The sequence below is a fragment of the Apteryx mantelli genome, chromosome 6 (assembly GCF_036417845.1).
Source record: "Apteryx mantelli isolate bAptMan1 chromosome 6, bAptMan1.hap1, whole genome shotgun sequence".
In the NCBI taxonomy this organism is placed as follows: domain Eukaryota; kingdom Metazoa; phylum Chordata; class Aves; order Apterygiformes; family Apterygidae; genus Apteryx; species Apteryx mantelli.
In genome coordinates, this window is record NC_089983.1 from 24,340,140 (window position 1) to 24,357,471 (window position 17,332).

General features: G+C 38.5%; 1 protein-coding gene across 3 annotated transcripts; it reads right to left on the minus strand.

Annotated features, from left to right (window-relative positions):
* Positions 1 to 1,698: 1,698 nt before the first annotated feature.
* PLEKHA3 (pleckstrin homology domain containing A3) lies at positions 1,699 to 17,280 on the minus strand. 3 transcript variants are annotated; one of them, XM_067298994.1, is made up of 9 exons: positions 17,173 to 17,280; positions 16,698 to 16,842; positions 12,342 to 12,458; positions 10,672 to 10,827; positions 9,012 to 9,148; positions 7,225 to 7,389; positions 6,039 to 6,082; positions 5,359 to 5,432; positions 1,699 to 3,703 (listed from the first exon to the last, which is right to left on the minus strand). In XM_067298994.1, exons 2-9 carry the CDS (start codon positions 16,735 to 16,737, stop codon positions 3,576 to 3,578), a joined length of 861 nt encoding a protein of 286 aa, XP_067155095.1. In that variant the 5' UTR covers positions 16,738 to 16,842; positions 17,173 to 17,280; the 3' UTR covers positions 1,699 to 3,575. The 3 variants fall into 3 exon arrangements, with proteins under 3 accessions (XP_067155095.1, XP_067155094.1, XP_013816019.1); XM_067298993.1 differs by having other exon boundaries at positions 1,700 to 3,703; positions 5,359 to 5,474; XM_013960565.2 differs by lacking the exons at positions 16,698 to 16,842; positions 17,173 to 17,280 and adding an exon at positions 15,948 to 16,327 and having other exon boundaries at positions 1,701 to 3,703; positions 5,359 to 5,474.
* Positions 17,281 to 17,332: the final 52 nt, after the last annotated feature.

Sequence of the window (17,332 nt, forward strand, 5' to 3'; positions counted from 1 at the left end):
AGGTTTCTTTTGCCATGTTTTAAAGTAGGGGAGACCATTACTCTATTTTCCAGTAAGGCTGATCATGTTAGTGTGTTAGACAATCTTTGCAAAATAGTAAAGAGCTGCTTTATAACAGAGGAATGCCTAGTTTTGAATCTCTATCATCAGTTTCACTAAGTAAGTTATGTGCCAAGCTGCTGAGTCCTACCAAGACAGTGGCAATTCTATGTAAACAGTAACTGTCATTGAAACAAAAATGTATGTGGACCTTTGGTTTTCAGTGTTAAACAGCAGAGAGTTGCAGGACGGCAATTTTAGATGTGGGAACCCAATTCTACATAACCCCCTTTTAAGCAGTTAAGTTCTCTTCTAGATCTGGATCTAGAACTCTTTGGTTTAGTCCCAGAAGCAGTCTGTAAAGGAATGTCAATGACAAGCAGGTTTTATATTAACTCTTTTAAAGCAGAATAATTAGGAAGAGCTGAAAAAATACTGTTAGATTTCAGACACAGAAGTTTCTTTCATTCAGGTATTATACACCTTTAAAAAGTTATTAACTTAGATCAGCAGGAACAACAGCTACAGTATCATACTTAACTTGACGGTGAGATGACAAACAAAATTCAAGTTTGTAGTTTGTGAAAATAAACCTAACATAAATAGTTATGATTTCAGCCTTTAACTAAATTAAATGCAAAATTTTTATGTGCAAACAATATCTGAAGTTTTCATATCCCAAACATTGTTCTCCCCGGGGAAAAAAAAAAAAGTGTAATAAATAAGTCAAGCTGATTGACTATCTTACTACATACACTAAGTGGAAAGAAATACAAACATTAATTTTCAAAGTTTAAAGGCTTTCTGAATGTGGTAATCTAAGTACTCATGCATTCCCAAATCAGCTTTTCCGAGCGCCTGGTCAGTAATCCTTTATAGTACAAGCTGGTATGCCATTTAAGCATGTTCAATTTCTAATTGCCTACCATTAATTTCTGATATTAGAGACTTTAGAGATAAGACTCAGTAACTAGCAATAACCACTTTTTGCCTAAATATAGTTAGTATGCTTATATGCTTTATATGATAAACACTATGAGAAAATTTGAATTTGGCTTCAGATTATCTCTTAAAAAGCAAGGGAGAACAAAATTAGAAGTACTAATTGTACATCCTTTGCTGAGATTCAGCTCCCATTCTCCACCAGAAGGAGTACTGATACTATTATGCATTACTGATTAGCTCACCCCTAAACTCTAAATCTTCAAAGAATGAAAACATAAGAGTCAGAATCCAGATTTTTTTTAAAGTCTTACTACACACTGATCACTGTGATTCAGTCAGCTAAGTATCATTTTCAGAAGTGACTTCTTAGATTCAGTTGCTTAAAGTATGAAGGTACATCATCTCCACTGAGCTCACTGAAAAACCTTTTGGGATTTTACCAGTAGAGTTTGGCACAGGTACATAAAAATGCCTATTTAACTTTAGTGAGAACATGTTGCATATATATTGAGACATCATTCCAGCTTTAGTGACATGGAGAAGCCCAAACAGTACTGATACAGTTATATGCAACTGTTAAATCTAGAGCATTACAACTTAAGTTTAAATAATCCTATATCTGTGGCAGTATTTCCAATGATGATTTAAGGCTGCATGCCCAGATAGTCTCATGGATCTCCCCCCTCCCCCCGCACAGTGTAGAGTCCAAATTACTTTTTCTGTAATAGTTGAAAACCAGAAATAAATATCCATTAATGTGATATGTACTAAACACTTCACAAGCCGGCAGAAACTTCAATGACATTTCAGCAAGCAGATCTAAGACAGTGTATGAGAGTCAGGACAATACTCACATTGCTCTGCGAAGTTTACTTCACTGAACACGTCTTTTTTTTAATACTTATTTTTACAATTGCCATAAGACTGAAGAAGTGTAATACAGAATACATTAAAGCAAACATTCAGAAAAACTGTACAAGCATGTGTGTGTGGCTGATACGCATACGCAAATGCTAGTTACATGAAAACTGACAAATCTGAGCACAAATGACAGTTCTGAGCTTGTATCCACAAATAACTTTACTCATACGAGCCATTCCATTTTATTTGTTCCAGACATAATGGTTTGTAACTGGTACTCTAGACTGGCAACAGCTCATATGTTTCTGTCAACATCTGGACCTTTTTTGATTCAGATAAATCAACATTTCAGAAATTTATAAGGAATCTGTCTTTTCCAGCCTGCTTCAAAAACACCAAATTATTCATATATACCAAAGGAAGACTCATTAAACCAAATTAAAGATTTGATTATAAAAACAGATTTTGGTATGTGCTTGAGTGCAAAAAACCCCTGTACATAACACTTGTGTAGATCAAAAACAGTAAACCATTTGTTTAAAGTGCTCTACAGCTGAGACTTTATAGACCAAGTTTATCCCTAAATGAAAAACCCCAAAAGCTTACAATGCAAACACCAGCAACCTTATGGAGCAAGGTGCTAGCAGGCACTGTTCTACTATATTATTCATCAAATATTTAGAGAAGCGGAATCTCATCTCACTTACAGTTAATGCAAATTTATACTGACATAACTGAGATTAGAATCCATCTCCTGGCATATACCATCCTGAAGTGATACAAAGAAGTCGCAAAACAGAAGCCCCTTTTTTGTATAAATGTGTCATAAATAAAATATGTATAGATACAAATATTCATTACAACAGCAGCTTAATGGTCTAATATTTCAGCTCTTGCTTCTATAATACTTTGTTAAAAAGATATCTTAATCAGCAGAATAAATCTTAGCAGTGCTGCATTAGCCATTTGTGATACTACACACCTCAGAAACAATTTATGCACATTTTGAAGCCTTTAGTAGATCTTTAGAAGTGAGAGTAGGTAGAAATTTTTGATGCAAAAAAGAATAAATAAATAAAAATTGTTAAATATCCAATGTTTGGTACAAATGCTTTATATTAAGTTATTTTTATACATTTGTTTAGAAAAATACACTAAATATTTCTACTTTCATTGGCTAAAAATAAGGACCAGATTATGTATATCCTTGTGTTTTTAAAGAAGGCAATGTTAATTACCATCAAGCTGCTAAAGTAAACCCATTAATACCTAATCCCACAGCCCTTACACAGGCAAAAAAGCCATTGCAGTGGTATCACAGCTCCAGGAGGACTGCTCTAGAGTTTGTACAAATGACCAACAGGCCCATGGCACAAGTTACATTTTCTCCAAAAACTTGAAACCCTTTTGCTGAAGTTTATAATTTGCAGGTTTACTAATGTATCAATCAGACCTTCACACTTTTTAAAAGAGCTACATTTACAAATGTAGATGCTTATCTGTTAAACCATTATTTGTTCCAAAAATGCACATTCAAACTGTGAAATATTAGGAAAATACTCTTGCAAATAAACTATATAAAATACACTTCAAAGATAGTTTTTATGTTATTCTATAAAGTGCAGAGAAGTCCTTCTAAAAAGGGAAATGACTACTTCCTATAACAACAGTATAATTACAGCAGCCTTTGCATAGCATTATTTATAGAAAATTGAACACTTTCAGTTTCTTCAGGAAGAAAAGGATGGAAGAGTCTCTTCCAGTTCAGATCTTTCCTTAGACACTGATCTATTTTCTTCAGGAATGGCTGATGATACCAAATCTCCATTGACAGCACTTCTAGAACAGTGAGCAGATCCTATGAAGATATCAATAAGTATTTAAATTTCACCTCAACCAACTCATCCAATCTGTCAGTTATTCTATTTGCTAAATATTTCCTATACATAAGTAATCAGAAGGTGTAACTACTCTGGACCTTTCCTGAAATATTCTAATCAACATCATGGCAGAGGATGATGGATGAAGAATGTTCAGCTAGTGTAAGTCAGATAACTTTCTCTTACAATGATTTCTATAATATGAAGGACAGTAATCTGTGGAGTGCAGACAAACATTTTTCTATGATCAAAATGAAATGGATGACTTACTGCAAGTTGGGTATTGATAGACTATTTGGTAGGGAAGAGGAAGAACGAAGACAACTGAAAGGTAGCACAAGGAGCTTCTTTCACAGAAAAAGAAAACAGTGAACAGAGGAACTGAGCTACAGACTAGAGCTATGCAATAAGGAACCCTCCCTGCCCCCCCCCCCCAAAAAAGCAGGTACTAGCATAGACCCACAAGACAGACTCTTCTTAGCAATCTTGAAAAGAGTCAGACTGGGTATCTGACCGCAGAAGAAAGTCCAGACCATAGCAACCAAAGCCTTGTGTTATTAAGAAGCTAGACTGATGTCTTGACTTACATTAGCGACGAGACACAGAATGGGGTCTAAACTATGTTTATTAGCTTGGGATACATGCTGGCAGACCATAAGCTGGTGGAGGAGGTGAAAGCGATGGTTGTCTTGCAATAGGCAAGGATCAAAAAAACAAGGAAATGGTGTGGAGGTGGGAATGCTTGCTTCGTGATACAGAGTGTAAATCATTAGTACCTCTTGGGGTTCATGTGGGCTTTCAGCAATGCACAGGCCTCAGGTTTTTTCAACCCAAGTGAGGCACTAGATACTGCAGAAGGAAGCAAGACTAAACCAGAACTAGTCAAGAAAATCTGATCAAGTTAAAGTCTCCCCAAGAGGAGTGAGGATGGAGTCAAATGACAATAAGATTCAAGAGGAAAAAAAACAGAACTGGTTACTAACTCAGCAGGCCCATTTAATCAGGAGGGACTAATGTTCTGATCATGACATCACTTCTTAGTTTTCATGAGTTGCTTTGATTTATTCTTAGCAAGACTGTGCTATTTCAGAACATTTCTCTACAGTTGCTCCAATTTCAGTTGTTCTCTACAAAAGGCAAGCAGCCACTGAAATAAACTTTCAGCAATACACTGGGTGGAAATTAATAGCCCTCCCTCCCCCCAAGTCACAGGGGTCACAGAAGGAGATTTTGTTTTGTGATAACGAACAGCAAATAATATTATTCCACACCACTTAGCAGAATATCAGCTCATGTAAGATTATATTAGTACAAATGTCCCTGTTCTGGTTATGTTTCAAGACTGTTTTACCTGAAATAGGATTTTAGCTTACAAGTAGTCCCACTGATTTCAGTGCAGCTACACCAGGTTTAAGATTCTTGTCAATATAAATGAAAGCCAGCAAAAGTCAGCCACACAGTGAACCACAAAACTGCTTTGATTTATAATATAGTAAACCTACAACAAATCTTTGTGTAACTAGAGCTAACAAAACTTGCAGTATTTTCTTCATACTGATATCAGCATTAAAATACCCACTGCAAATATGGGAATAAATTCTACAGAAGAAAACCATCCCTCTTCCAAACTTACTCTGAGAATCTTCAAGGGGAGTATCACTGTAAGATTCTGTATCTGAGTATGTTCTTCTGCGTCGCTGTGATAATCGGTAAAGAGATGAAATTGGTTCTTTTACAGAGTGACTATTCCTGCATACGAAATGAAATGTTTTACTAAGAAAAATCTATAAACAACCCATACCCCAACTTAATATACCTAAATTAATTTTGGTGTTTATATTATATTGTTAATATAAATTATATTTTTCACTGTGCTACGTTAAAAATGGCATGGTCAACAAAACATTATTAATTTTCACAATTTTAAAGCCTGAAAATTGAGGTATGAATGCAATTTTGCACGCAAAAGAAAATCATTCAAGAATATGAAAGACTGAACCAAACAGAACCTTAATGTTTTGGCTCTACGCATAACTTTATGAACTCAGCAGAATGAGTCATTTGCAGAAAGCTTCTAGCATGAAGAAATATTTACAGAGTATTAGAGACAACAGCTCCATTATTTGCCACTGAAACTGATAATCCTCACCTTAGTTTCCAAATCTCCAAGCAATCAAAATTAGATCAGCTTATTTATTTATTTAAGGTTTTTCCCCAATGAATAATTTCTCTCACTTTTTGATTTTAATGCTGGCAGATTCAGGCAGGTGTTTGGAGGAATCTGAAAAAAACCTTAATGAAATAGAAAATTACCTCTCTGAATAGCAAGTGCCAGGGTGGCTAATGGAACGCTTCATCTAGGGAAGAAAAAAAAAAGTCATAAGGAACTTCTAGGAGTAATATGCATAACAACACTACTTGATACTCTATTTACTGGTTCTGCAAAGGAGGGTGACTTCTTTGATTAAAAACAAGAGTTCCTGGCTAAATATCTTATGTAGCTATATGAAAATGGATGGATTGCCATCAATATTAAAAGTTTTAAAGCACTAACACAAGAAACACAGTTTACTTCCTAAAATATTATCTGGTTTCTATAGAATTCATTCTCTCTTGCTCCAGAATTACTCATATATCCATTTTTAATTGCAGTGATCTGCAGAAACATCAGGACATTTTTTCCCCAACAAATGCCAGCTTCAATTCCCCATTACACAAAAAAGCTAAAATTCTGCCTCTTGATTCTTTGCGGTTCTTCTGATACCACTGACAAATCTCTATGCATATCAAAGAAAGCAACTGACTGAAATTATTAACGTTCAGCTTTAAAAGTCAATTGATTGGATGGAAGACAAAGAGACAAGAGATCCAAGCACAAAGAAATGGAATCCCACAGAAACCTAAAATACTGCTGATCTTGGAATCTTTATATATATGATCAAAAGAACATTTAAGATGATTACACATACAATAAGATAATCGCCTGTCCTCCTAAGGAAAATAATTAGTAGTGGAGAGTTATGAAAGTAGTATCTTTACCATGATTTGCCTTTTTGTTAAATAGGGCATGTTAGATTAATACAAACATTTCTGAATGATATACATTGAAAGATATGCTATCTTGCTGAAGTGTTCTAATGCGCAAGGCAGTTGTCTGTTTAAACAAGAGGCAAGGTCAATGTACAGTTAGCACTATAAAAAACAAACAGTCGAACTGAGGAAAGGTTAGATTCTGTTCGTTTATGAGATACCTGAATACAATCAGAAATGTCTTCATATGTATGAAAAATTAGTCTGATTATGTGGTGGCTGGTAAACAAAGACTGGGAATGGAGTAGTATTGATTTATATTTAGGACTGGTACTGATCTTAATAGAGTGAAGGTTTCATCTGTTGACATCACAGCATATAGCGATAGCATAGTCTCCTATCATTCTTCACCCCCATCTAACCAACAATATGACACTTATAAAAAAATAGTATTTTAAAATGTCTAAACCATTTGGACAGGTGATGGTGACACAGGAGAAACTAAGGGATCAGGGTGAGGCAGCTGAAACATTTCTGGCTTAAACTTGGCATTAGCAATCTTCACACATTCTTCAAGCGTTGTGATAAACGTATTACACGTGGCACTAAGCAAGGAAGAGGCTTCATTCATGTTCTGAAAACAAATGAAAGCACAATCATCAGCACGAAAAAATGAAAAGATGCAAATACCAAAAAAAAAAACACATTAATTTCCCTCCTTACTAGGAAGACCTAGTGATAACTTCCATTTCCCATTTTATTTAATCAAATATACATTTTTCAATGAGGTCAGTTTTAATAAACAGATGTGACAACACTCCTTTTGGCATCTGAATTTCTTTAAGGTATTGGCAAATAATGCTATAATGTTTTTATTGCAAATATAAGAAGTTTTTCTCTTAGAATGACTAAATTCCTACAGGTGTCAGATCATTCTATGAAATAAATGAATTGCAGCAGAACATGCATGCAGCTTTATTAGCTTCAGTGCAAGCAGTCTATGGGTCAATTGCAACTTTGCTGTAAGCTGACAACACTTTGCTGTGCTGTGACTACAAAGTTACAACACTGCTTTACTTTGCTTGTCCACATACTGCTCAAAGGCGTGTAGGAGGCCACTTCCAAATTTCCAGCACTAAATTTCATTCAAAAGCAGAAATACTAGAATAATTTTACTTGTTGTGTGTATTCAGAGGGTCATATTTACATTGCAAGTTTCCAATATCTGTAATGGTAGCTTTCATCAGTAACAAAATGAAATACCTTCCTATACAAGGAAGTAAAGCGGGAAAAAACAATAGGTTTCAAATACTCATTGAAACAGAAGTTTCAACTACTCTGTCTACAACAAAGATCTCGGACAGGACAAATTATTGCACAACTAATATGGCACCTCTTCTGGTCTTTTATCAAATGATTCAAAACACAATTGTTTCCTAATACACATTACAATTACAGTTAAATCATCCAGGTACTTTATGCACATAGAAACTCTTACACAAAAGTCAACTGTAAAGCATTCAGAAATTGACCTTAGGTTAAATATCCCAGCATCAGGGAGAGGAAAAGAAGCATAAGATGTCAACAGAAACTTCAGATGATATAAGGTGACCACGAGCACAAAATGGCCAACAGTATCATGAGCTGCACTAGGCAGAATGTTGCCAGCAGGTCAAAGGAGGTGATCCTTTCCCCTCAACACTGGTGAGGCCGTATCTGGAGTGCTGGGTCCAGTGCTGGGCTCAGCAGTACAAGAGAGATACGGAGCTACTGGAGCAAGTCCAGCAAAGAGCTACTAAGATGATTAAGGGACTGGAGCATCTCTCACACAAGAAGTGGCCGAGAGAGCTCCTGCTCTTCAGCCTGGAACAGAAAAGGCTCGATGGGGATCTTATCAGTGTTTATAAATATCTGATAGGAGGATGTAAAGACAGTGGAGCCAGACCCTTCTCAGTGGTACCTAGTGACAGGAAAAGAGGCAATGGGCACAAATTGAACACAGGAAATTCCATGTGAAGATAAGAAAATACTTTTTTAATTTTGAGAGTGGTTGAACACTGAAATGGGCTGCCCAGAGAGGTTGTGGAGTCTCCATCCTTGGAGATATTCAAAACCCAACAGGACTTGGCCCTGGGCAACCTACTCTAGGTGACCCTGCTTGAGCAGGGGGGTTGGACCATTTGATCTCCAGAGGTCCCTCCCAACCTCAACTATTCTGTGATTCTGTTCTCCAGTGCCATTCTAGAAATTCAATACCTCAATGCTGGGAGGAGATCGAGTCTCATCATGGTGAACAAATTCTTGTATTGTATGAACTTGCTGCATTAAAAGATCACAGTAGAGACGAAGTTCGGACATTTTGGTTTTAAGAGATTCATTGGTCTCACTTATTTCTATAAAAAATAAAAGAAATACCAATTATGGCATACAATTTATGTGCATATTTTAAAATATGCTCATTTAAATTTTCATTTAAAAATTCATTTAAACTTTCAGTTAGTTTGAGGAAAAGTGGATTCTGCAATGAGTTAAGAACTTTACTTGAAGTAGACACCAGTTTGTACTTAATGATAACTGATGCTACTTTAATGACCATAAAGAAAGAGGCATCTAACTAAAAAACATCAAGTAGAAATTTTTCTTAGGTACACTGTAATGTAGAAAACTTTTAATGGATGAAATTTCCCACCCCAACAGATTGACTGGAAATGGTTACATCAAGTCATCCAAGAAAAATTGAGGAGAAAAACAATAGTAACTATAATGAATCAAAACAGCAGAAATTCAATGGCTTCATAACTGCTACAAACAATACCGTTGTTCCTGCAACAACCCTAACTTGCTGAAGTTTCAACTTTTTCAGGTAGAAGAGCTCAGGACCTGGAAAGATCAGATTACATCCACCTTTAAGAGTGAAAGGTGTGTATGTAAGGTTACACACCTCAGCATACGCAGGAGAGATCACTCTATTTACATTCTTTTTCTTATATTCCCTCTCAAGACTTTACTCTTGACTTTCATAAGAGACTTTCAGTCTGATTCAGTAAGGCAGCTCTTAAGCTCACATGTAATCTTCCTTGCCTTCTTTCAACGGAGGTGATTTCATCCAGGGAGATGTTATAGGGTAGTTTTTTGTCTCCAATAAAAGGAAACTTGTACAATGCCCAGATATTGAAATGCTGGATACCTTAATATCAAGCGGGACAGAGCTGAATACATTCAGAATTTCAACAATGAAGCATGTCATTGATTTTACATACAAGTGGTTCTGCAGTGCCTTGTACAGAATAAAGATCTAGAATATCACTGCTATACTGTCTGTAAAAATGTATTAGGCATATAACCAGGAAACTTGCAGCTTTTCAAAAATGGCCCAGGGAACTAGCCACCCAAATCCCATGGAATTCAGTTTAAACTCCTTATCCATCTGATTGTTAGACTCAGTCAGAATTGGGGTATTTGTGGAAACAGGGAAGAGAGTCTGAACTGAGGCCAACTGATAAAGGTTTCTTTGAAATCAACAGAACTCTATTAATCCATAACATTTGTGGATCTGGTGCTTCATACGGTCACAGCAACATCCCTAGGATACCACACAGATGATACCAGGTGCAAGACAAGTTTGAACACAGCACAGAAATCCAAAATGGAAAGGAAATAAAGAAACCATAGAAGTGATAAAACCTATGATTAGCAAAATAAAGTCAGAAACAGACCACAACACAGTGATTTGCACTGGTTACTACCACAATTTAAACATCAAAAGAGAATTTACCAAATAGATCACTAGTAATAATTAAGAGTTATAGTTAAAGACAATAATACTGGATTTATATCACACGATTAGTACCATCATTATTTGAAAAAGCATTTGAAGAAGTGGTTAGATTGTGCATGCTCTAGGTGACATACATACCTTTTTCTTTTTTTGTTCTGGTATCTGCCAAACAGGCTTTCGCACTCCCCAGAGCTACCAGCCATCTTTGCCTTTCAGCTGCATTAACTGCTTTCATATAGAAATGCTGTTCCCCTGGGATGATTAGCTCCATTCTTGTGCTGTCTGTTGCATGAACTTAGAACAGAGGGGAAAAAAATAATAATAATTTTGAAGGAAAAAAAAAACCCTCAACCCAGTAAGGATTATTTATGACATGCAGATCAAAGTACTTCAACATTTTTATTACAATCGTATAGTAATATCATAAATCATAACGTATTGCTGCCAAATAACAAAAAAATAGCTCAGCCCTTCTCCTTAGCACACTGTGGAATAAACAGTTAGGAACATCAATTACCAAACAACAGACAGACTCAAGCACAGTGAGGTTCCCTTACTGCAGTACCAATACACTGCTTGTGAATTTGTAACAGCTGTTGTATGCTAATCCTGATCTAACCATGGCAAACCAGAAAGTTTTGTTGCAAGGACAAATATTTATGGAGAACTAAACTAAAAACTGAATGAATGTCCCTTCTTGATGAAATCTGGATTCAGGTTGCAGAGTCCTAAATTCAAGAATTAAAGCAGACTTTGTTAATGGCCCATCATATTCAGAATTATGTCTTTAACTAGAATACTCTGCTGAGTTTCATGTTATCAACGACAGTCTCTCCAGACCCACTACCTACTTGCCATTGATGCAGGAGACTGCATCAAATCCAGACTTCAGCTATTATCTTTCATACACGAAAAGAACAAGAAGACGAGGAAAAAGAAGATGACAAGCAAAATGAACAACTGGAACAGTCGAAACATGGCATCTTCCACTTTTATGTCACTGGTTTAATCTAGACCAAGAAAACAGTAACCAAAAGGAGTTACCATGTGAAAAATATTTAGTGGCCCATGTAAAATAAGTCCCACTTTTTAATGTACAAGTACCCACACCATAACTGCAGTCCTCTGGGGATATCTGGAAAAAGGCCAAGAGTTGAAAGCAATGGAGAGTTAGGTAATGCCTTACTATTAGCCAAGGAGGTTGATTTACAGCTTAGATCTACATCTACACTAAATGTACAGGCTAAATTCAGAGTCTGGCACCATCAGTTCATTTACTAACTCTAATACATACATCACCTATGCATGTATGCAGCTAACAGCATTAAAAGCAAAAATGACTCAAGAGGGAGAAAAAAAAAAAAGCTCTTCCTTAAAGACATCTCCCCTTTCAGGTCACGGCAGCTGCTCTTCTGAAAAACTACTGTTCATGATTCAGTCTCCTACCTCTGACCATAAGAGGGAAAAATGGTAAAACTAAGATAACTAGCTCAGGTAACTTCAAGTATAAGCCATGTGCACACAACTTTTTAAACAGGTAAAGGAATATATGGTAGGTTCTAGATCTCAGAAAAGAGCTTTATGTATTAAAACCATTTTTCTTTGTTGCCATGTCATAATTTACATTCATTATTATTTGTGAACTATGAAGGAATCACACTGGACTAAAGGTATATAAAAGTACATTTAAAGTACATACACTTAAAGTACATATAAAAATTTGTGATACAAAGGGTATGTAAGGTGTTCTTATCTATTACCCTGACAACTAAAATTTCCTCTAGCAGAAATTTCCTTATAATTCTTACCTTTAATTTCACAAACAGCCATCTTTATACTTCCTTTGCTGCCTTTGCAAACATCATCCTGTGAATCATAGTATGACAATATCCCATTGTCTAAAACAAACCATCGAGGCTGCCAACCTAGCAAGATCAAAAACATGAAAAGGAAAGTTTAGTCTAATTGCTAAATTGCGAATCAAATATGCAAACATTATAATATGCCTGTGTCACACCAGAAGAAAAGAATCTGTGCTCTGAAAACCAGAGTTGCTCTATAACCAAACTAATATTATATGGATATTTCACTCTTACTCTTTTTGAATGCAAGATTAGTAGTATTTCAGTCTTCACTATATTCCATTCTGCAATAGAATGAAATTTTAGTTTAGCCACCAAAAAATCCTATTTTGAAGGCTGATAAGTTACATACCTCTGATGAACCATTCTCATTCAGGTATATTTTTCAGGTAGACTTTCTTTAAAAAAGTCATAAAAATAAATACAGTCATACAAATAAATGACTGACGTCAGTAACTGCTACGTTATCATCTTCTCTACATACTGTATTTCAGTGAGAGCTTCTGTATTTCATCCTTAACTAATGACATGCCATTTTCTCTGAAAGTAGCCCAGCTTCATTGCTCAGCAACAATTTAATTTCAGGCACTGTGCTCGTATTTTCTAGTATGACCTAGCAGAGACATGGCTTATATTAATAAGAGTCCATTTGCGAGGAAAGCATATGCAAGTTCCTGTACTTATGCTTTCACCAGCTTTGTATTAGCAAGACTTTTTAATGATCTTCAATACATCTACAGAACATAGCAGATTATGCATATGCACAAATATGGGAGAACTGCATGCAACATCATACCACATACAAATGCTAATCTACTTTAAACAGATAAAGAGGGTCCATGACAGTAATTTACTTTTTTTTTTTTAACAGCTATTTTATGGGCAAACTTACCATTTCATAAAACCCAACACTCAGTGGAATAGAAGCCCTAATTTTTAACACTACTGAATACAAATCATTATGTCTAGTAAATCACTCTTTGTCTGAATTAACAGGTTTCTAAAAATGACATGAAACTAAAGAGTACAAGAACACTGGCTCTTTAGAGTCTGGGTCAGCCAGACAACCAGAGCAGATCACCATTCTATCTTACAAGCTGACACCAAACTTCTAACTTGCTGCTTGGACTATGGGTTGGAATGGCAATAGCTGTCTGGCCATGAACTCACCAGTGTGGTGATATAACGGTATGGTCACAGCACTTAGAACAAGCTGCAGCCACCCAGTGGCAGTGCATTAGAACACAGGGGGCTCAATCAGGTACTAGACTGCTGAATATCAGATAAAGGCTTCACTACTCACAGTAAGTCATCAGAAGTTTTAACACTAATTCAAGAAGTGCAAGACCAGTCCCCATTGCATCATGCCACAATTCCAGGACAAGGAAGTAAAAATGTGTTACTATTTTTTATTATTATTATTATTATTAACTATATCAGTAAACATTTATGTCTTTCAAAATGCAGAGTGGGTAAGTAATAAGCAGATCCACACTGATATAAAAACAGAATGAAAAAAGCTATGAACATTGAGGGATACCAGCTCCCATAGGAAAAGATTTCAAGTTACACATATACATCACTATTTACACTAAAAGAGTACATAAATAGCTGTGAAATGACCATACCGAAGACCCTGTTCTGTAAAACACAGCTCAAAAATGCTATTTTATTTATTATGAAAAAACAGTATTTTTCCCTGCTACACTGCATTGCCAAACATTGACTCTGTGCTCCCCTCAACTTCTAAATGCACACAGAGGAGAGAAGTCAATGTTTTTCTAAAGTCTTGCACTGATAAAAAGGGACCCTGCATAGATGATTATTCCAGCCTCACATTATGCTAGCATTGAAAAAACAGAAGCAAGGCATGAAAAGACTCCAAGTGCCTTACAGAAGCAAGCAAAACAATGAAAACAAAGATACCTCTTCTTGTATGAACTTGGGCCCTTGAGAAAGTGTTCTATGTTTGACAAAATATTTAACAAATTCACACTTTCACAAATTTGTAGATGCACGCACATTATCTGAGTGAGAAAAACAAGCTGTATTTTGGGTTTATTTTTAATGAAGGAGGAAGCTAAATAATATTTTTTTGCAACGCTTCAGCAATATTAGCAAGTTCCTTCACTGCTTGGCTTCTATGGTTAGCGAAAACAAGCAGTATGTCTTATTTCTGGCTACAAAAATATAGAGTAACAAGAAAGTTGCTAACATCATTTAAAAATCTGCCTAATATGATTAGATGCTTCTGTTGAATCAGCTGGCCTACATATCCCAAGCAAGGGTTCTGGAGACTGGTATTCTACTAACTTTCAGTGGAAGTTAGATGCATGTTGACATAAGAGTCTATTATGCAGAGTCCTGTGAGAGTCTATTATCCAGCATTCATAGTTACTATTAAACATTTACTTATTAAATAACAAGAGTTTAAATGTAAAGTCTATAGCAAACACCAACTACACCACAAGGACTCATTACCTTTGACCTTTTACATTTTGCTAATTTTTTTGTCACAAAAATGGAAGTGACAAAACTATTTTGAAAAGAAACTTGTATTCATTATTTCTTTTATAACCACAGTTTTTCTCTATCAGTATCTCCACGTTTAATGTGGAGAAGTGAGAAAAATATCTTATCAAATAGCTATCTGACTGCAGTACAACTGCTCTCTTTCTTTGGAAGCCCTGTATGCATGGACACATACTTGCTCAGATATATACAAGATTACGCCGTGTACATTTTGGTTCACGGCAAGCTCATGCAGTAATGGAACCCAAATATGACTGTTAGTGAATTAAGCAAGTGCATAGTTTTTCTTTATTTAAATTATCCAAATTCAGGAGCTAGGCTAGAACTCTGTTCCTGGATCGACAATCCAAGCAACATGCAAGATTGTGCATGATACAGCAAATACAGCAAAACAAGCTAGTCTGAGGTGAGTTGATTGCTTGTTCTAAAGGAAAAGACCAGGTACTATGGACAGCCTTGTGCATGGAGACTCCGCTCCGTGTTTTCTTCATTTGCATCATTGCAACGTGGCCCGCATTTTACAAGTTCTGAGAATTGACTTTCACATCACTTCACATTCGAAATCTGAATTTACTGAAGCAGGACCGCACACATGTAGAAGAGCACATGTAAAGCGCAGGACAATGAGAGGACAAACAAGATACTGTCAAAGCAGTCAAACAAGAGACCTGATTAAGTATGATGTATGATCCAACACCGATCTGCTCCTGAGGGACAATCAGTCCTATTACAGTGTCAGAAAAGACATCTGTCTCACCTTGAAAGTACAATCTATCCATTGCTACCTCCAGGGGGAGGTACCTCTATTATTCCTGAGGATGAGGCAAACAAAACTAGAATTCTGATAGTAAATGCAAGCATTGATTACACTTCTCTCTGCAGCACTTCTAAAAATGCATTTCCAGAACAAATTACCCAGAACTAAAGCTTTCTGTAAGTTTTACAGGTTAGGATATGGGAGCACAGATTAAAAAAAAAATTACCATCCAAAAAGTATACTAAAAGAACTTTTATATTTACCATTGAAGATTTAAAGATGCAATATTAAATGATTCCTTAACTGCAACTGAAGATACCCTGCAAGTTTGTATGCCACAAATAAAAGCTATTTACTAGGCAAAAGAAAGATGGAAGGAAACATCCAATACTTTGGATGTTAGGATGCGACACTTAAGACAGCAGTTCAGGTCTCTGTTCTGTTAGGGCTCTTAACTAACTTGGCAATATTCAATCCAGATCTTCAAAGGTATTTAGCCACAGGAAAAATCACAGGAGTTAGGCACATCTCTGTTTTGAGGATCTTGGAGCTGCATTAGTACCCACAGCACAAAAGTTGCCAGCAAAGGTGCAAACTGGCTAGGCCTGTCTCAGAAGAGTGTCGTGAATATAAATATACGTGGAATAGCAGGAGGTGTTTTGGCGATGGCCGTCACATAGTATCCCCTGCTGTCTCAGCGTCCAAAGCTCGATCTAACCCGCAAAGAGCTGGAAGTGGCCCACCAAAGCCGCGGCCCGCGGGCAGGGCGGGGCGGGCGGCGTGAGCCACAGCGGGCGCGCTCGGCCGCCACGGCAGGCTTTGCCCCGAAGGCAGGGCGCAGACAGCGCAGGAGCTAACAAGCAGCAGTTCCGGGCTGCGAACCGCCAGCTGGTGCCGGGAGCGGTGCCGGGACCCCCTGCCGACTAACGGCCGCCTCCTCGGGGCCCCGCGCGCCGCCCCCCCGCGCCGCCCCGCCAACGGCCGCGGCCCCCCGCGCCCTCCCGGCCGCCTACCCGCCAGGTAGTTGGTCCACTTGTACAGGACTCCCTCCATAGCTCAGAGCCCGGCTCCGACCCGCATCCTCCTGCTCCTCCGCGGGGGAAAGGGCAGCAGCCGTTGCCGGGGTTCGCGCGGATCTCCCTCCCCCGCCGCCGCTCCCTGCGGACGTGGAGGCGGAGCCGCTCAGCTCAGGGCGCAGCGGCGGCCCGCGGCGGCCGCGGCCCCGTCAGCGACGCCCGCCCGCCCGGCGCGGCCGCCTCTTTCCCTCCCGGCCCTCCCCCCCCGCCCGCGGCCTTCGCATCTGTTTGCGGACCCTGGCGCCTCCTGGCTGGCCGAGGGAGCCGAGCCGGCGCGGCGCGGGACGCGCGGCGCAGCCCCCGGCCGGGACCGCCCGGAGCCGCCTGCCCCGGCCACCCTCGGTGCGCAGGCGCGCCGGGGCCCGGCAGCGGCATACCCCCCCCCCCCCGGCGCGGCCCGCTGCCCGCTCGCCTGCGTGAATCCTCGGTCAGGCGCGGCGCGGGGCGCGGCCTGGCGGCGGGCGGCCGGGCGCGGGGAGGCCGCGACGCGCCGAGCGGCGCCACATCCTGCCCCTCACCCAGAGGCGGCGGGGCTGTCCCGGGCGGGGGCGGCGCCGCGGGCGCTGGCTCGG

Excerpts from the sequence above, each read along its gene's own strand:
- PLEKHA3 (XM_067298993.1), bottom strand. The coding sequence starts at position 16,737 with ATGGAGGGAGTCCTGTACAAGTGGACCAACTACCTGGCGG. Across the intron at positions 9,149-10,671 it reads CAGAACAAAAAAAGAAAAAG|AAATAAGTGAGACCAATGAA; the intron begins GTATGTATGTCA and ends TATTTTTTATAG. Across the intron at positions 7,390-9,011 it reads GATCTCCTCCCAGCATTGAG|AACATGAATGAAGCCTCTTC; the intron begins GTATTGAATTTC and ends ATTTGTTTTCAG.